The sequence below is a fragment of the Trichoplusia ni genome, chromosome 11, assembly GCF_003590095.1.
Source record: "Trichoplusia ni isolate ovarian cell line Hi5 chromosome 11, tn1, whole genome shotgun sequence".
In the NCBI taxonomy this organism is placed as follows: Eukaryota; Metazoa; Arthropoda; class Insecta; order Lepidoptera; family Noctuidae; genus Trichoplusia; species Trichoplusia ni.
In genome coordinates, this window is record NC_039488.1 from 6,645,656 (window position 1) to 6,665,782 (window position 20,127).

The 20,127-nt window shown below is 36.2% G+C and overlaps 1 protein-coding gene across 1 annotated transcript in view; it reads right to left on the bottom strand.

Moving 5' to 3' along the window:
• The window catches only part of LOC113498686, a 165,398-nt gene that overhangs the window by 6,220 nt on the left and 139,051 nt on the right, over window positions 1-20,127 (bottom strand). The window contains exons 3-9 of the mRNA XM_026878801.1: window positions 6,242-6,389; window positions 5,581-5,648; window positions 3,779-3,926; window positions 2,956-3,068; window positions 2,088-2,202; window positions 1,564-1,691; window positions 1,030-1,145 (exon numbers count right to left, since the gene is read on the bottom strand). Coding sequence (XP_026734602.1) covers window positions 1,030-1,145; window positions 1,564-1,691; window positions 2,088-2,202; window positions 2,956-3,068; window positions 3,779-3,926; window positions 5,581-5,648; window positions 6,242-6,389 — 836 coding nt within the window. The remainder of the gene's footprint in view (window positions 1-1,029; window positions 1,146-1,563; window positions 1,692-2,087; window positions 2,203-2,955; window positions 3,069-3,778; window positions 3,927-5,580; window positions 5,649-6,241; window positions 6,390-20,127) is intronic.

A 20,127-nucleotide genomic window follows, 5' to 3' on the forward strand; every position in this document is an offset into this window, starting at 1 on the left:
CTTCTCCATGAGAATCTACCTTCCGAACGAGCGGCAGCTTCAATAGGAGACTGACCGACAGACTGACACTAGTTTTTAATATTGTTCATAATAACATATAAATTGTTTGACGTTCAAAGTGCCATATACTGGTCTAATTGAAATAAATAATTTGACTTTGACTTTGACTATCTTCAAATCTTGCCTATATGGCAATAGGATTTGCTCAATATTATTACGGTTATAGGTAATTATTGCTACGTTGTTATCCACTTTTTAAACGACTCCCGCAGTAAGGAATTTAGTCCTTGTGTTTGTGGGTTTACGAACATACAAATCACATGCACAAAGACACCCAGATTCAGGGCCATTCGTGAATCACACAAAAGCTTGTCCTACGCGGAGATCGAACTAGCGACACATCGTGCACAGTGGGTTTGGCGTGGTGACCTCAACCACTCGGCTATCCGTGCAATCAAAACTTTAGTTTTGTTCGCTTTGTGGATTAATTAATAATGAAGTAAGAGCTCTTGGACCCCAGACCTAGGTTATTTAAAAAAAAGCTGAAACATTGTCAGCGGAAGCTCCCATGGACTCCCACCATAGGTAAAACAAAGGTCGGTTATGGAGTTTGGGTCATGGTGGCTTCGGCAGATAAGCGGTACTAAAAGTGCCAAAAATATAGATCTAACTACGTCAAATTATAAAGCGCCAAATTTTGTTATTTATTACCTTCAGAATATTTTTAAAAATCACGTTATTGATTGCCAGACACTTAGCATAGTAGCAATCCATTGCCACACACTTTTAATGTTCATGACATTGTAATTTAACTTACGTGATAGTATAAAAGCTAATTTTGATATATAATACTTGTGCAATAGGTAGATGATGTTTTTTCATTAGCCAGGCTCTTTTGACTTTAGATTTCAGCGCAATTTGGAGATTTCTTCGCTGATAGATTACTCTTACCGCTCTCTCTTACTCTTACCCGCATTTTACGTCTCCCACATAGATAGATAGGTTTGAGTCAGATATGAGTGGTGTTACCTTAAGCGTGGCGTTCTTGGTGGTGAAGTGGTACTGGTGCTCGTGGTCGAGACTGAACCACTTGTGGTGCTCCACCACCCAGCGCGGGAAGTGGCAGCGGTTGTGCTCGTCGTCGACTGGAAGGGGTAAGAAGTGTGTGTGTTTGTTATAAAGATAAAGGTAAAATACTTCGCAAACCTGTGACGCTAAGACAGGTGTTATAACGTGACGTGTTTGTTTGTTTGTCGCATCACAGCTAGCGAACGATTTGTGGGATTTTAGTTTAGTTTGTAAAAACCAGAAAAAGATTTACATTCTCTATTGCAAGATTGTTAACCATTATAAAACGACTTCAAAGTGGAGGTCGTACTCATAACTTTAAGACTAGATGATCTTATTTCTTTAACCTTGAAAAAGCTGTGATTTGGTCCCATTTTATTAAGTTTTACTCAGTAGATTTTCATTACAAGTCGTTTATATACTTTAATTTTCAAAAATATCTATTACTTAACTACTAATACTAATTCAATACAAAACCAATCCACATATACGTACTATTAGTAAGTTTCATGGTCCGACTCCCGTCGACAGGTGACGTCAGACCGTTGCAGGTCGCGTCACCCGACTGAGCGATGTTGTATGTCACCTGCTTGTCAGCATGCTGGCCTTTGTACACGAAGCATCTGGAATTGTATGGGACATCATACAAAAAATTAGACTAAAAAAAATAAGTTTTTAAATTTTATCAAAATCGGTCCAGCCCTTTTTATAGTTGTAAATTGCATTGTCATCGAGTTCGAAGTTACCCTGAAAATTTCAGCTTGCTAGCTTATCGGGAAGTGCCTCAAAATTGCGTTGCAAAAATCCAACCGGAACGACAAACAAGTAAGAAAGTGAGTTTCTCGGAGGATGTCTTCATGATATAGATGGTCACCCATCTACGGACCAACCGCGTCAAGCGTAGTGTAACCTATGATTGATCTACTTATTTTTCACGTTATAGCGTAGCTAAAAAAGCTAGAAGTATTCAATCACAGGAAAATGAACCCTAAATCCTTCACCATAAGACTAGCTCTTACCTGTACATATCTTCGTCTGTGGATATGGAGTTCCTTCTCTGGACTTGCTGAATGAGTCCCACGAGGTACCGCGTGGACCCCTCCTTCCATGTGGCCAAGCAGATCAGTTCCTCAACTAGAAATATTAAGATAAAGAAGAATAAGGCATCTTCAACGAAAATATTTTATTTTTATAGTAACTATCGTGAGACTGATTCATTATGAAATGATGTAACGGTTTACTCACGCGTATTTATCGGGGTCCTTAATCATGAGCTGACGCGGCTGGTGAGTGAGTCGAAGGCATACGCTTGCGTAAGCCATTGTATTATTTATTAATTTCATATATTATTTTATGTAAAAAAACGACTCCCGCACTAAGAAATTTTATCCTTGTATCGCAGGGGTTTCACATACATACAACTCACATGCACAAAGACACCCAGACTCAGAACAAGCGTAGATCACACACATGCTTGTGGTACGCGGTTATCGAAAACGCATCACGCCGTGCTGTCTAATAATAATAATGTAAGGTATACAATAGCCCAAATTAGTTTTATCTCTGGGCCTTTATACCTTGTTCCGTCCATCTGTGCTCTTTTATAGAACACCTGAATATTCTAATGTAATAATAACGTGTGTAATTAATGTCTAATCCTAATACTGTATTTTTTCTTTCTCATTCTGTATTAACGTCATTGGTAATCCATGTTAGCATAAATAAATAAATAAGGGTGGATGGCCTCTGGTAGATGCCCCATCACATTTTATATTAAAGTTCTCAACAAGGCCTCTGCATTAGACCTGGCCCCGTGCACGGCTTTACCGTACCGGGTCTCTTCTCATTAAGTTATCCCGCGACAGAAAAGAGATATAAGGTATATACCGTTGCTCTCAGTCCCGGGCACGTCTGGACACGCCATGTACCGCAACAGGAGCCGGGAGTCATCCGTGCACGACTCTGCCCGGGATGGCGGGTTCGCACAGTCACCGGACCCACTGAAACATAAGTCACACGTGTTAATTTGTTATATAACGTCAAAAAGTAGAGGTTTTTATGCTTAGTCAATATTGTTTTTTATTGAACCTGGTGAAAGCCGCTGGGTCTCGTTGGATGCAGGAGGCAATGAACCGGTCGCGCTGGAGAACTTATGGACAGGCCTAAGTCCAGCAATGGACAGCTTTAGGCTGAGATGATGACGATGAAGCTTAATATTAATGATAATGGCGCAAGACACCAGCACCTTATACTTTTGTCGCGTGTGCTAACACAGGGACACTCTCTGTTCCCGCACTCTCATAGCGCGATGGACACGACCTGAGAGAGATCACAATTCAACGCACATTTCAACGTCCCTTCCGAAAAGCTATGCTATTATGAAACGCAAACGACATTCGGAATGTCAGTGGTCTTCCTGGCAGTCTTGCAGTCTTTCCTTTGGATCCAAAATTAGCCCCCACATGTAATAGTGTGTAGGTACTGGTGCCAACACTAGAAATCATCATCATCCTAGCTTTTGCCCAACTATGTTGGGGTATCCAGTCTTACCGGATTCAGCTAATTTTCGTATCGTTAATTGTTCCGTCTGGGACACACAAAACTTAAGTTTTTCGGTCGTTTTCGCTGGTTTCATTATAGATCTTAGCTTACAGGGCTAATCCCGTTTACAAAATCCATGTGTTAAGAGTATTCCACTGAATTTACTTACCGGCTGTATGTGAAGGTAAATGGTGCTGGGTGGAAGGGGCAGGGCTGCGGTAGCGGCCGGGGCTCCTTCCTGAACATGGAGTAGAGCGCGGCGTCACCAGTGATGGACTCACACATCGTCGACAGCGAGTCCCTCTGCCCGCAGTATGCTGGGGGAAGATAGAAGTGGTTAGTGGGGTAAAATACAAAATTAAACCGACCCCAACATAGTTGGGGTCGGCTTCCAGTCTAACCGGTTACAGCTAAGTACCAGTATTTTACAAGGAGCGACTGCCTATATGACCTCCTCAACCCAGTTACCTGGGCAACACGATACTCCTTGGTTAGACTGGTAGTCAGACTTTCAAGCTTCTGACTACCTTTAACGACTGTCAAAGATGTATGAATAACAGCTGGGCTCAACAATTTAACGTGCCTTCCGAAACACGATCGATTAATTGATTAATCTAAATATTGAACTATAATATCCATGATGTAAACTAAACAATATCTTATATCGCCATTTTTCCTTATCAGATTATAGTTCAAACAAATTTGGTTAAGTTGGCAAACAAATTATATTGTTACGAAAGATGGGAGGCCAATGTCTGGCAGAAAATAAACAGAGTGATGGATTAGAATGTAAACAGGGTTATAGAAAGAGGTTGGCTACAAACATTGGCAATGAACGACCAATGTTGGGGCAACGTTGGACAAGATACTCTTTAGTTGTATATGTGAGGTCAACATACAAATATCAATAAATACATATTGTTTTAGAGCTCCCCCCCTAAAGATCAAAAACGGAACACTATCACTGAGGTTCTGCTGTCCATCCGACCGACAAAGGTCGTATCTCATGAACCGTATTAGTTAAACAGTTGATGTATTTCTGTTGCCGCTCTAACCACAAATAAAGATCGGAGCTAAATGATAGCTGTTAGGGCATAAATTTGTTGATGCGTGATTCCTTTCGCTTTTTCTTTGCATAGAATTAAATGTCGTTGACCAAGATTATGTCTGGAGTTTAAACACGACTATGACCTCTGAGTTTGTTTCAGATGTTTCTGCTCAGAGGAGTATAGTTCAACACCAGCCTCATATAATAATCTATATCTATACTAATATATAAAGCTGAAGAGTTTGTTTGTTTGTTTGTTTGAACGCGCTAATCTTAGGAACTACTGGTCCAAATTTAAAAATTCTTTTTGTGTTGAATAGACCATTCATCGAGGAAGGCTTTAGGGCTTTAAAGCTTTAAAGCTTTAGGGCTTTAAACCATCACGTTGCGACTAATAGGAGCGAAGATACAATGGAAAATTGAAAAAACAGGGCAGGTATAAATCATAACTTATATCTTCTACCCACGGGGACGAAGTCGCGGGCAACAGCTAGTAACAAATAAATGCGGACAACATCACATACATTGTTCTGTACCCAAAGTAAGTTGGTAGAGCACTTGTGTTATGGAATTCAGATACAACGAAGGTACCACAAACACTCAGACCCGAGACAATGTAGAAATGTGATATTTTTACATTGACCCGACCGGGGATCGAACCCGGGAACTCAGAGCTTGGGACACCTTGAAACTGCGTGCGTACGACTTAAAATGACGTGGAAAAGTGTTCGTAAAAACCTATTTGCAAAACAAATATGACTATTATAAATCCTTATATCGCAGGAAGTTTCACAAACATACAAATCACAGGCACCAGACACCCAGACTCAGAACAAGCATTCGTGGATCACACAAATTCATGTCTTACGCGGGGATCGAACCTGCTATACCTACGACGCGTGATTAGGTTGGTTGGTACTTACTTTCTTTGTATTGTAACACATATTTGTGTTTTTCATGTATAACTAGACATCTATAACAGTCCTCGTTCCTGAAATAAGAGAAAACATATGATTAGAAAAAGAAAAAAAAAATAGTATGCAACGAAAATAGAGCTCTAAACACTATGACAGAAAGTTCAAATTCGTATGATTGTGCCTCCTGTAAACTAGGTTCCCTTAGTGACACTGGTTCTGAGTTTTTCAAGCTTCTGACTACCTGTAACGACTGTCAAAGATATTGAAACGAAACTACTTTTACGGATTTTATCGCGGTTTAATGTTTGATTTTAGTTCCCGACGTTTCGACACCTTTGCAGGTATCACGGTCACGGGCAGACTGCCGTAGCTCTTATAAAAGTAGTTTCATTTCAATGTCTAACATTCGCGTAAACCTAAGAAACCACTATGACTGTCAAAGATGTATGAATAACAGCCGGGACCCACAATTTGACGTGCCTTCCGGAACACGGAGGAACTCGTTGTGACAAACATGGCCACCCATCTACTGTGACCGACTTACTTATGCAGGTATAGCTTATCTTTTTCTCCCTTATTTTATATTCCCATGGGATTATTTTCGATTTCTAACTTTCAGGCAACAGCTAATAGTATTAGCGATATAATATTGAATATTGACCCTCACCTATCATATACAAGGAATTTGTCGTTGGAGTCTGTTTCGGCGCACTCGCCTTTCCCCTGCATATGCGTGGAGTTGATGTAGATGAGACCTGGGATACCCGACTGGAACCAGCCGCCGGTCCAGCCCTCGGGGAAGTTGCAGCCACCCCCTGGAAACATAAAGATTAATGTTAGAACCATCACGTACATTATGGAACACAATAAATCATTGAGTATTGAGAATGATTCATTATTTAATGCAACGGTTTCGTCACGCGTAGGTATTTGTTGGGATTGCCCGGGCAACTGGTAAGGCAATGCCGACAAGTTGTAAGGATTTGCTATATTATATTTGCTTGTCTGTTATGTCTTGTATATGCATAATAAACGCAAACAAGAAACAAAAAAAATAATGATTTCATTTGATTAAATGGAACAAAATATTTGGAATAGATATTTATTATAATGAAATTAAATATTAACATGTTAATGGCAAAATACCTATAACACCAAATTCCTTCAGAATAGGCTTAGCCGTTAAACCATGAAGGAGTAACAACCACACAAACATAAGTCTGTAGAACAATATGCCATTACATAGCAAATACTACATAAGTATATTTAAATACGATTTCTATCACATTATTATCGCAGCTTTCAAACCCACCCCAATATGAAGTACTATTTTATTGTTCTCATTTAATTTACAACCCCCGTGTTAGTATTTAAGGGGGAATGAATAGGCTAGACAATGCGCAAGTCTAGACTTAGCATTCAGCTAGGCTAGGACTCAATAAACTTTTGTTCTTTTATTTTTAGAGCCTAATTTTAAACCGTGAAGTTTTCAATGGTTTTGGTGCTTGGTGCAAGCGTTGAGCGGTAATGTGGTATTATTATTTACTTTGTCATGTTGAGTTTTCTATTCCTAAGGAATAGGAGTTGGAGTATCAATTGCTACATCTTAATCTTCACAATTCTGCTTGAAGAAGATTTTTTGTGTGGTTGAATGCTTCAGGCATTAAATCCGCCTTTTTACATGTTTAACAAGTATAAATTAATAGAAGGTACATAATATCTTCACAGAAATAAATGATTTAAGGATTATTCTCGATGCGACCGGCGTCAGATTAATGACAGACTCCGGTTGAGTCCGAAACTAGTCGGGCGATCCTGATAAATATGCGAGAGTATACCGTTGCATCATTTAATAATGAATCATTTTCACGATAGTTACTATAAAAATATTTAAGGATTGCCTGAATATTTGACTGACCCGTTGGTCTAGTGGTTAGTGACTCTGCTATAGCGGAGATCGTGGGATCAATTCCCACCCAGGACAAATGATTGTGTGATGAGCACGATCATTTGTTCTGTGTCTGGGTGTAAATTATCTATAATAGGTATGTATTTAATTTAGAGATATATATATAAGTATGTTAATCGGTTTTCTAGTGCTCATAAAACAGGCTATGCTTAGTTTGAGACTAGATGGTGTTGTTTGAAAGTTGTGGAATATTGTATACTAGCTGTTACCCGTGACTTCGTCTGCGTGGTTAGAAAATAAGATGTTTTCTCGTAATAAATCGTAGCGTATGATTTAATCCAGGGTGTCAGCTAACTCCATACCAAATTTCATTAAAATCGGTTCAGCCCTTTTGAGGTGAAGAAGTAACAAACATACACATAAACTTTCGCCTTTATAATATTAGTGGGATTACAAATCGCTACCGCTTATGCCTCGCCCCTCTACACGTCATACCCAATGTATAAAACATTTGTCACCATTGTCCCGCGCCTTTGTTTCACGCGGTTCAAGTCCAGGTGTGCAATACACGTTGACGGATACAGAACATGGGATTTTAGGGGTCCGTGGTGAAATGTAAATTTTGAAATGTGTTAGGAAAACTATGGGATTCATTTGTGGATAGTTTTTGAAAGTTAAACTGCCAAAAGACACTTTTCTACACGAAAGTTGCTGGCATAGCTAGTGCTCTAATATAAATAATAATAATATAATACCAGCCTATATACGTCCCACTGCTGGGCACAAGCCTCTTCCCAAAAAGGAAGGGTTGAGCATTGATCACGATGCTAGTTCGGTAATATAAATATTGCTACTTAAAACCATAATAAACAATTTAATTAATTAAAGAGTACAAGTTTGTGAACGTGTTCTCTTATGTAAGTTTGTCACCTCTTCATATTAAATTACTGGACCAATTCTGATTAAACTTGGTTTGGTGGTAGGCGGTACTAATGGCAAAGATAATATATGCTTAAACGAAAACGAATTATATTATTTCTATACAAAAATGTAAAATCGTTTCGTGTACTGAACCATTTAGTGTTACACAATAAAGCTTTAAAAAATAAAACTCATTGTGATTTAAACATTAATATATTCTTCAGAACTTCATCCGTCCATTGTTATTAACTATTTTTTTATATTATAAACAATTTGTAATTATAATTTCTTTTTATATTGTGTGTAGAGAAAAAATGAAATAAAAAAATATATACTCGAATTTAAAAAAGATCTAATTTTTGAGTGAAATATGCAGGTTTTTTTCCCGTAGCCTTCTTCATCTTTTGCCATGAAAATATTAAATTAAAGGACCCTCGAAAAAGAAAATCTGAATCAAAACAACTGCATCCATGACGGACAGACAGACACAAATTGCTTTAAAACCTATTAGACACCTCTTACAAAAAGGCTTTACGGATTTTGTCCGAACATGTCTAAAAAAACATTGCTAGAAAATACTCTTTCAAATTAAAATAAAATCGCAATGATAGCGGGCAACCTGTTTAAGAGCTATGGTACCGCAGATATACACACAAAACCCTCCTTTTGCGTCGATTGTTTAAAAATTATAAATTTTCTTTTCAAAGTTATTAGATTTTGGAATTGACTAAAGCATACAATTTTAATAGACACTAGCTGTACCTGCATGCGTTGTAATGCATTTTTTTCTACCTACTACCTAATTTTTCCTGAACTTTCTTTGCTATAAACCTCACGGAGCCCGAGACCTGTCCAACGAATGCAAAACCGTGGAAATCGGTTCGTGCGTTCTGGAGTTATAGCGTCAGGAAGGAAAACCCGGCTTATTTTTATAAAGTAGATTATGGAAATAAAGACCTGTAGGTAATACACTTATACTTCCATACTCAATACTCAATATTTTTATTGCACGCCATGTGTAGAAAAGTTGTCATAATATTAATTCTTCCGTCAAACCCAACACACCCGATATTTAAAACAATATTCAATTAAAATCACTATTGAAGAACGAAACAATACGTCAAGTATTTAATGGAAAATAGGGATGTTACTAATATGCAATATCGGATACCAGTCGAATTTTTTACTTTAAAAAGTTGATATTGGTAAATCTTAGGGTTTACCAATGTGAGTTAGTAAAAGTGAGAATATTTATGTAAAAAAAGAAACGATTTTATCGGGCGTTTAACATTAGAATTTAATTAAATTCAACGATTATGTGAATGATGGTAAAACTCCAAAATAATGATCATAGAAAATGCAAATCAAAATTAATTAAGAGGAGGCAAATCTTAGGATTGGCTAGCATGGTAATGCGTTGCGATTCTTCATACACTGACAGCGGGATTAAAGACCCTGTCCGAATGCGTTGTATTTCAACTACACCATTATCCGAAACTTTAACATCTGTTTTGGTTAAAGTAATTATTTAGTATTGACAACGTGTTTTTGAACAACCGAACATTTTGTCGAGCTTTTGCAATAAAATCCTCGAGAAAAGGTTCTAGTCTATCACCGCGATAACAGTTTCAGATAATTTCTTATTTCAGATATCCGAAACGTTCGGTAACAGTTATGCAGGCAACATCCCTGCACCAAAACAAATCTCTCTCTCCAAACAAAAATATTTTAATTAATAGCTAAATGGTATTCGGTAATTTATAACCAAATTAATTGCGTTTCCCCCCACAAGATGGCGTCAACAGCCACTTGACAGGTAAACAAATATATTCAATTACCAAAATGGCCGGCGATTCGTTTTCAAAATTGCAGGAACAATTTTGTATGACAGACGGATAGACAATTAAATTATGAATGTCCGTATTTGGTTTTCGTAAAGTTTTTATTTACGACTAGTTGTTGCGCGCGACTTTGTTAGCGTGGTTATATAGTAAAGAATTTTTTAAATTGGATTACTAGATCATTTCATTTCTTTGGCAAATCTTATTTTCTTTAGAACTATCCGTCTTTTTTGTAAATTAGCCACGTGCATCTTGGAGAAAAGTCAAAATATTAATGGCCTTTCTTTAAACTTGTTAGGAATATATTTTCGAAGAAAGGCATCCAATTATAGAAATCTGAAATCGCCAAACCATTGATCACCGCCACTGCTCACTGCGGCTGTGGTTGTGATCAATGCCTAAACTTTTCTTACGCAGGAGGAAGTCTGAGCCCAGCAGTGGGATGTATAAAGGCTGGTATTAGTTACTACCCACATCATCATCCTAGCCTTTTCCCCACTGTATTTGGGTTCGGCTTCCAGTCTAACCGGGTGCAGCTAAGTACCAGTGTTTTGCAAGGAGCGACTGCCTATCTGACCTCCTCAACCCATTTACCTAGGCAACACGATATTTCTTGGTTAGACTGGTTATAAGCCTTTCTAGCTTCTAAGTACCTGCAACCACTATCAAATATGCATAAAATAACAGATAGGAAATACAATTCCCCAAACCACCTTCCAGAAGACAGAAATCATTATGCCATAGATGGTCACCCATCTACGGACCGACCGTATCAAGTGTAGCTTAACCTGTGTGTCCAATACTTGTGCTTTTTAGTTTAGCCACGATCTCCTTAAGTCACAACACGTAAAGAATCTATTAAATTGTTTAATTAAATCTGCAATAAGTGTGAACAGCTATATTTTAATGTCACATGTATGTATTAATATATGTATTTTATGACTTATAAGCATATGCATCACTTGTCACGACTTATAATTGTGTTATCAACGTTAATCATGGATGGGTTTATGAAACAGTGATGTGATCAGTAATTAATAGACTCAAAAACTCGGAATAATCTAAAATCTATGTTTTTAAATGTCACTAAATTATTATTTTTTAGCAATCTGTCCAGCCGTTTTTTATAATTGTAAATTGCATTGTAATCGGGTTTGAAGCTACCCTGAAAATTTCAGCCTGCTAGCTTATCGGGAAGAGCCTGAAAATTGAGTTACAAAAATCCAACCGGAACGACAAACAAACAAACAAGAAAAGTGAGTGTATAAAAACGTGGAAATGAAATTATAATATTTTGGTCATTTTTTGCCATGAAAACAATTTTAATGTTTTTCCTAAGTAGTTAATTTATTTTTACTTTCATTATGTCTTTTAGGATATCGCACGCAACGAATAAAAACGGATTGTTCGTCTGTTAGTCTGTGACCAGGCTGTAACTCAAAAACCGAGATAGATAGACAGACAGACAGACACATCAAACTTATAACAACCCTCTTTTTTCCGTAGGGGATAGTAAAATAAAATGGCTTGTTGAGTTCTCCAAAATAAATCTTCCAAACACATAAATATAATTACAAATTCTCGATACTTACTCAACTTCGTCAGATTTTTTCTGCCAAAATTGTTTTCATGCGCATATTCGCTTTGACCGCACATTTCGAAAACTACCCGCCTAACCTAATTTTAATTACTTTTAAATACATTTAAAAACTTTTCCCCAATTATGAAACTTCAAAGAAAATTTAACCAAACTGCATTATTCACTGCAGCATAAACTCGTCCTATTTAAACGCGTCGGAAATATGATTGAGTTTCATTTTCTGAATGTCTAATGAACCTCATTTGCTGTCTCGTTCTTTCTCATAGGTGTGACATGAGTTAAAAAGAGACGGCTATATTTTAAATTGCACATCTCACAAATGAGTGATTTTATCTTCGCGTAGAACTCTATTGCATTATCTTTTCATTAATTTTGTATAGACGAATATGTGATTAAGTTTACGAATGGAAATGTATAATGGGAGATCATTTTAGTGTTTTTGACTTTAAATTTTATATGGAGTTTTTTGCCGGTTCTTCTCTATAGGAATGACATTTTGAAACCGTGCACCTAGAGTCAGTACTGTAATGTTTTAAAAATGCCTACCTGAAATAAAACCTTGATTTATAATAGGAAATGTGATGTAGGTTCTTAAGTTCTTAAGTTTATATCATAAGTCTGAAACTTGCACTAAATTCTTCAGCAACTTTTGGTCCTTTTATAACCGAAGGATACCCAGGAACATTTATAACTACTAGCTGTTTGTGAACAATAATTTTCAAGAAAACTAGTAAATTGACTGTAAGGATAGCCGAGTGGTGACGACGTGTCGCGACCCCAACAAGTATTTGTGTGATCTACAAAAGATTGTTCTGAGTCTGCGTAACTTTGTGCATCAGACTTGAATGTTTGTAAGACGTCCCGCGATACAAAGATTAAATTACTTGGTGCGGGAGTTTAAAAATAAAATAAAAAACGTCACCAGGCTTCGCCAAAACAAAGTAGGTATCGTAACCTATATTTGCAGCATCGAAAAACAATCAACCATTTCCAACGAACGTAAACATAATTAAAACGAATTAAAACCGGTCAATTAACACTCGAAAACAAAAGCGTTTAGCAAACAAGCTATTTTCGCGCGTAAATAGTCCGCCATTTGCAAAGTGACGTAAACAAGCCGCCATATTGGAAATGGCCGCCGCAAAGCGTAGTTTTGTTCTAGCTAATTAATTAATTGGTATTTTTGCTTTTTTTAGAGATTATTTTATTATGATTTTTGTTTTATTGTTAAGGAATATTAATGTGGATAGCAAGTCGCTCTATAGATATATTTAAGTGGCTTTTAAGGCCATAGAAGTGTAATTAGTAAATCATTATTCATAATTAAGAGAGTTTTTTTAATTTGTTCTCATTCAGTTTCAGAATAGGATTAAGGAATTTGTTTGGGCTTGCTTTTCAGGTGTTTTCTTTAGACGGACATAATTTTTAATTAACAAATGTTTATCGCTAGGCACCCATGTATCTGTTATGAAATACATGTTCAGGTCAACTTGTCTGGTTCCAGGCTTACTGGATTCGCCTGAATACTGTTTTTACAAATGGCTACCTATTTAAACCCCTAGAAACTATCTACAGTAAATACTGGTTACTTTTATTTTTGGAAAAACCCATCCTCATTATACAGTGGGTTACTCGGCTAAGCCTTTGAACTCTTGCTATTATTCATACTTAGATTGTAGCTTCTTCCCAATACTTGTTTTGGCATAACCACCCATCCAAAAAACACCTGCAACAAGCGCAGCTGAACCTCAACTTCCACTGACAGTAGATGCTTGTTTTGTAATATTATGATACTGATATCAATGTCTCGTGTACCCTAAGCTCCGAATAACAAATTATATTTGACAGTTTCAATTGTTTAATGGTTATAAGTACTGATGCCTATTGTGAATTTGTGACCCTCCGTGCTTCAATCATGTCAAATTTAAACTGATCCTGTGGACAAGTTACATTACTCCGAGCAGTAAAGCTGATGAATCGCTCAAATGTATTGAACTGACAAGTCAAAGTCACGTCACTTGTCGAAAAGGAATGACATTCACATAAATTTGAAGTTAAAATACCTATTCTATTCGTGGTTATCTAAGAATTTGCAATATTCTACTTTTTTAATCGCCAACGCAGAAAGATTAGCTTTATAAGTTTGCCGTTTCTGTTTGTGGCACCATAGCTCCAAAATGGATTAACCGATTTTAATTTAGTTTGTTTCATATTAAAGGTGAATTATGTGCGAGTGTTCTTAGATATGTTCGATAAAAATCGGTCAATCCATTCAAAAGTTGTGGAGTGTGAAAGTTGCGAAATAAGTATCTGATAATCAAAAAACTATAGCCTGTTCCTGACTATTGCTCTTCAAAAGCTAGGTTATGTATATCTGTCTATCAGTTAGCATAGGTAGGTACTAAGCGAAAAAAAAACATGTACTATCCAGAACTAACGCTTCGTATGTAAAAGGCCTTCCCAAACAACGTCACAGTAAATTAAATAGATCTATACATATACAAGTAATAAACAAACACATGAAACATTGGATCACCCTGTATAACAACATAAGCTTTAAACACACAATCACATACATGTATACAATGCAGTATAGTGAACCACGCAAGTTAATCGAACATACAATTCAAAATCAACACCTTTGATTTAAGAGCGATTTTAATTTCATCACTTACAACTTGTGTGACGTCCTGTATAATGTAATCGGTACAGACAGAAATATACTGATAATTATGTATAAAAACGACCTTACTCCTTTGACATAAGAGTTCGATACGAAACGTACAACTTGTGTGATACTGTATTAGTACATCCTCCCACACAAGTTTTGACATAACGAATAATAGTCGATCTTATTTGTTTACACTTAAGAGCGATATTACTCGAAGCTATTGATGTCTTATGTGTGACATTGTACGAAGATTATATTTGTAATGGATTGTGGATTAAACCGATTAACGATTATAATCGAGTGGAATCGAATTAACTGTAATATAACTAGAATCAATCATGACCGGTTTTGATCTTTGATGGAGGGTACTCTGATATTGGTTTTGGTGGGTAGTTGTCTAATAATATGACATCTATTTTTGTCCTATATTCCGAATACACACGGCAGTATATAACTGATAGCCGAGTGGAAAGGGTCACCACGGCAAACCTTTTTTTGGATGGGAAATCATCAAATGACTACCCATCCAAAAAAAACTACTTCCACTTTCGGAATAGTCACAATTCTAATAACTAAAACACACCCATGTTCCTTCCTTTCCCCTTTATTTACCGGGTCCACGGTAAATATTTTTGGACAATCTCGCTGCACATCAGAGACCTACTGGCTAAAACCCTGACACCAAGTTGAACCTATCACATAATAAAATCACTAGATGTTGCCCGCGACTTTGTCCACGTGGTTAGAATTTTTCACATTTTCCATTGTATCTTCGCTGCTATTAGTCGCAGCGTGATGTTACATAGCCTATAGCCTTCCTTGATGAATGGTCTATCCAACACAAAAATATTTTTTCAATTCGAACCAGTAGTTCCCGATATTAGCGCGTTCAAACAAACAAACAAACTCTTCAGCTTTATATATTAAACATAGATAAATACTGGAAAATGTTGCTCCTTCAGAATCTAGTCCATCCAAAGGCTATCTGTAAAAGTCGCTTTTACTGTAGGTTAGTACTTATATAGTACGCAATAAAGTAAAAAATTGCTTAACCACTGTCTAGGATGAAAAATGAAAGAATTTTGTCCTTGACCAGAAATTCAGTACTGAAATGTACTTATTATGTGTGTGTGTGTAAGTTAAGGTCTAATCTCGTATCGAAGGTCATCCCAACCGATACCAATACAATAGATTAATGTGTTTATCGTCACCCTATCGCGAACTAATCGCCCATTATGTTTGTTTGTCTAGGCCGAGCAAACTCCTAAACCAATTTGGGTATCAGCCTTTGGCGTTCCAATTCCATGATGTATTATTAACTATTCGAGTTATTATCGTTGTTATAGATTAATGTTTAGTAATTATCTCTTTAGCTAAATGGCGCACAACGTGGGGCAAGATTTAGGAGAGATATTTTGGACTAGATTTTGCTTTTGACTTTGCCAGTAAAGATCTAAGTAATAGTGAGAAAAGTCCGAGTAACCTTGACTTTTTAAGGAGATAGAATAAAAGAATCCCATTTTCTATGAAAATTTGTTTTGCAGTGAAACCATGACAGAGAGATATACAGATTGCTCTATCAAAGAAGGACTTACTATTGTATTAATATAAATAACTAGCTGAGTCTCGTGGTTTCACCCGCATTTTTCTCGATCCCATTAGTTGCGGAAAAATATTTTTATATGTATACCTCTTTGCCATAACCAGACAATTTAATTCACAACAAGATTTGCCTAGACAGCCTCTTCAAACCTTACAACCAAACAAAACCCATTCACTTTCATACTATTCAATAACTATACAATAAATCAAAACTAATATCTACCCACAAAATTTCACTTACTCAAACTAAAAATAAAAAGGAATCAATAAAGATTCCCTTAACATTTGAGGCACGCGTACAAAAATAAAAGAAACCCCTACAAAGCAATGTAAAAAATTATAATGTCCGTAATTGTATCTACACCGCACCTGGCGCATGTACTACAACAGGCAGTCTTGATACTTGAAAAAGAAACTGACTTTAAATACCTAAACAATGTTATCTTTTTTCTAATATAAAAATGAATTGCTGTTCGTTAGTCTCGATAAAACTCGAGAACGGCTGAACCGATTTGGCTGATTTTAGTCTTGAAATATTCGTGAAAGTCTAGGGAAGGTATAAACGGATTTAAAATATAACAAAATTGTAAAAAAATGAACATCAACCGTTAGGCGGTACGTAGTTCGCCGGGACAGCTTGTAACTGACTATAAATAGCAAGACTATGCTATATCGCATTAAAAAAACTTCAAATGTATAGAATTGACATTTCTTTTTGACAAGTGACGTGACTTTGTCTTGTCAGTTCAATACATTTGAGTTTGGGACCTAGAATTTAACGTGCCTTGCAAACACGGAGGAACTCGTTGCCACAAAGATGGTCGCCCATCTAACCGCGTCAAGCGTAGCTTAACCTGTGATCGATTCATTTATGCAGTTATAGCATACCCACGAGCTCCTTACTGTTTTCACAGCTACCAAAACGATTCTCCTGTTCTATATTTTTATTGTACCCCTATATGAGTGTTTTTAAGAGCTCTTTGTATAAACTTACAAAGTTGAATGAAAACGAATGTATTTCCTTTGTATAATTGTATTTTTAAGAGATATATTTAAACTTTTTCCTGGTTTTTATATTCAGAGCTCATTGAAATAATTCTTCTGTTATTAAATACAAGTATTTTTGAGGAAAATATTATCTCACACAAGAATCGAAGATACGACTACTGGTTAAACATATCATTTGTTTTACCAAGTTAGTTTTCAAGGCAAGTGGTAAAAGTCGTCGCGGGTTCGATCCCCGTCATAGAACAAGCGTTTGTGTGATCCACGAATGCTTGTCCTGAGTCTGGGTGTCTTTGTGCATGTGACTTGAATGTTTGTGAAACCCCTCGGGACATAAGGACTAAATTCATAAGTCTTATTAAAAAAACAAATTAAATCAGCTACTATTTTATATTTTAATAAATAAGTATAGTTTCCATCTAAAAATAACCAATGAACGATCAACATTTATCACGACAATTGTTTCATATAAAAAAAATAAACACTCAGGAAATATTATCAACTGACTTATATTTACACTGTATAATATCATTTACATTTAATACCTTAAACCAGCACCGCATATACAAATTAAACAAAGTGCTCATTTTAATAACAATTTAATCTCAATTTTATGAACCATAAAGTATCAAGAAGTGGCGTTGCCGTAGTGTCCGTGGCGCTCAGGTGTGTTATAAAGACGTTTTTCTTGTCTCTGGTCCCGCGGTGCCATTGTAATAGGGATGCGACATGTGTTTTTAGTATCGATAGTTTTAGGTTAGGTAATTTTAATTTGCGATTTTTTTTGTCGTTTTAAAAGTGTCATGTTTAAGAATTATTTTATATAGAGGGTTAAGTTAATAGGTGCATAAGAACTGTACTTTAATATCGCGAAACCTAGACTGATATTGGATATCACCTTTGTTAAATGGCTAATGATTTAGAATCATTTTAAACATCGATTTTCTGTACCTCATTCTAAATTATAATTCAATAGCTGAAGCCGGCGGCCCGCCTGGCTATCGGTTAAAGTTGTGAAAACAATGTCCTCTTTTAACTAAATGTTTTAATTTAAAAATAGCTATGTCTTTATCTAAGGCGGCAGCCTCCATTCTGAATTATCAAAATCAGGCCACAAACCCTCGTATGCTTTCGAATTTATAGATTTAAAATAAATTTCTATTGTCACTACAGACACACATTATATAAAAAGATTTTTATGAAACAAAAGAACAGCATTAAAAACGAATTAAGAGGAACTACAATTCAGCATAATCTTAAATTTCAGTTAGGCACACATGAAGAAAAATAGGCACTTACCATATCGATAAAATGTAACCGCGCCCCATCCCTATCCATAAAGTATCCGTCAAAGTATGACAAATATTGTTTTTACTGGCGCAGACCAGAGACAAGCGCCAGAGACTTTAAACATATCTTATAAAATACCAGCTTTTATTCTCAAAGAACTTACTATTAAATATTACAGAAATACCTTTAAGGATAGTTATGTATTTATAGTAAAAACTACGAATTTGATTGTAATTATATGTTTGACTAATTTCACTAATTGTCAAACATTTGTTTTTCTTTTGCTCATTGTAACCCCCAACGTCTCGACACTTGCACTTTTTTTTTCAAAATAGTCCCTTTCTATTTACCTCAAAACATATTTTTTTAAATTAAACCCTAATTAAAGTAATTGAATAAAGCCGGTTTTTCTCCACACATGTCCACACATCTACACGTTAAGAAAAAAAAACATCCATTGATATTTTTGTTTAGTTCAAACTGAGCATATTTTCTTCTCATATTATATAACTAATTGTTGCCCGCGACTCCGTCTGCGCGGACTTCAGTTTACAGCGTTCGGTGGTCCCCGTTTCCATGGAAATACATCCCCTTAGTGATCTTATAGCAGCTTTTAAACACCTTTTCAATTTTCCCTCGGGAACTATTTCAAAAATCGGGATAAAAGGTAGCCTATATTCTTTTCCATGTCAATGGCTATATGCATGTCAAATTTCATCCAAATCCGTTCAGCCGTTTTTGAGTGATTGAATAACAAACATTCACACTTTCACATTTATAATATTAGTAAGGATCTACCGCATACAAAAATACAACAAAATATTCCTTTTCCATCTTTCCAAGACTTCACAAACAATTTGTCTTAAAGTAATTTTATCCACCTTTTTAGTGCAAATACTTATATTTTATCTTTCGCCGAAAAGGTATCGTGTTTCCCAGAACCCAATTGTCGGTTAAAACTGTGACGATCGCCTTAGCGAACAAGTTAATTTAACTTGAAAGTTAGGAGTATTACTTACAATTGTTAACTTAAGCTGAGTTTATACTGGGTGTTAAGAATTTACCTACTTTTGTAAAAAAAACCGTTTAGAGTTGGGACATTGACTTTTGTACAAATCGGTGAATTCGCAAAAAAATTGGTCACGCAGCAAATTATTGACCTTAACAGCCGTTGCTTAACCTCTTAATCCGCGTATTTTATTATTACAATATGTTGTTATAGCAACAATATCAATACAATGTACATCACCTGTAAATATTTTAGGAGCAGTGCATTTCGCAAGAAGGAGACGAATAATTTGAAATAATTTACAAAGAACTCCAGTTCTATGGCAGTGTATTTTCCACTACTTTCATAAATCCCGTGGTACATAACCCGGAATCAGTCAATCCCGGTGTGTCCCATCCCTTACATTAACTTCCAGAAGGCCCTTTTGAGAAGCCGCGACGTTTTTCCGATAAAATATTTGACGGGCGTTATAAACAATTGACAATTAGGTGGGGTGCCCCCGCGGGTACTTAATGAAACAATTTAAGAAATGTAAATAACAGTGTCTAAGAAAGTGCAGTGATAGTCATGGTAGGACCGTTTGACTTTACAGCTATAGGCAATTGTATTTTTGAATTCAAGCGAATATTACTAAATCATAATCATAATTATCACTTGTTAAAAACGGTGAAGGAAAACATCGTGAGGAATCCAGGACACTTGCGA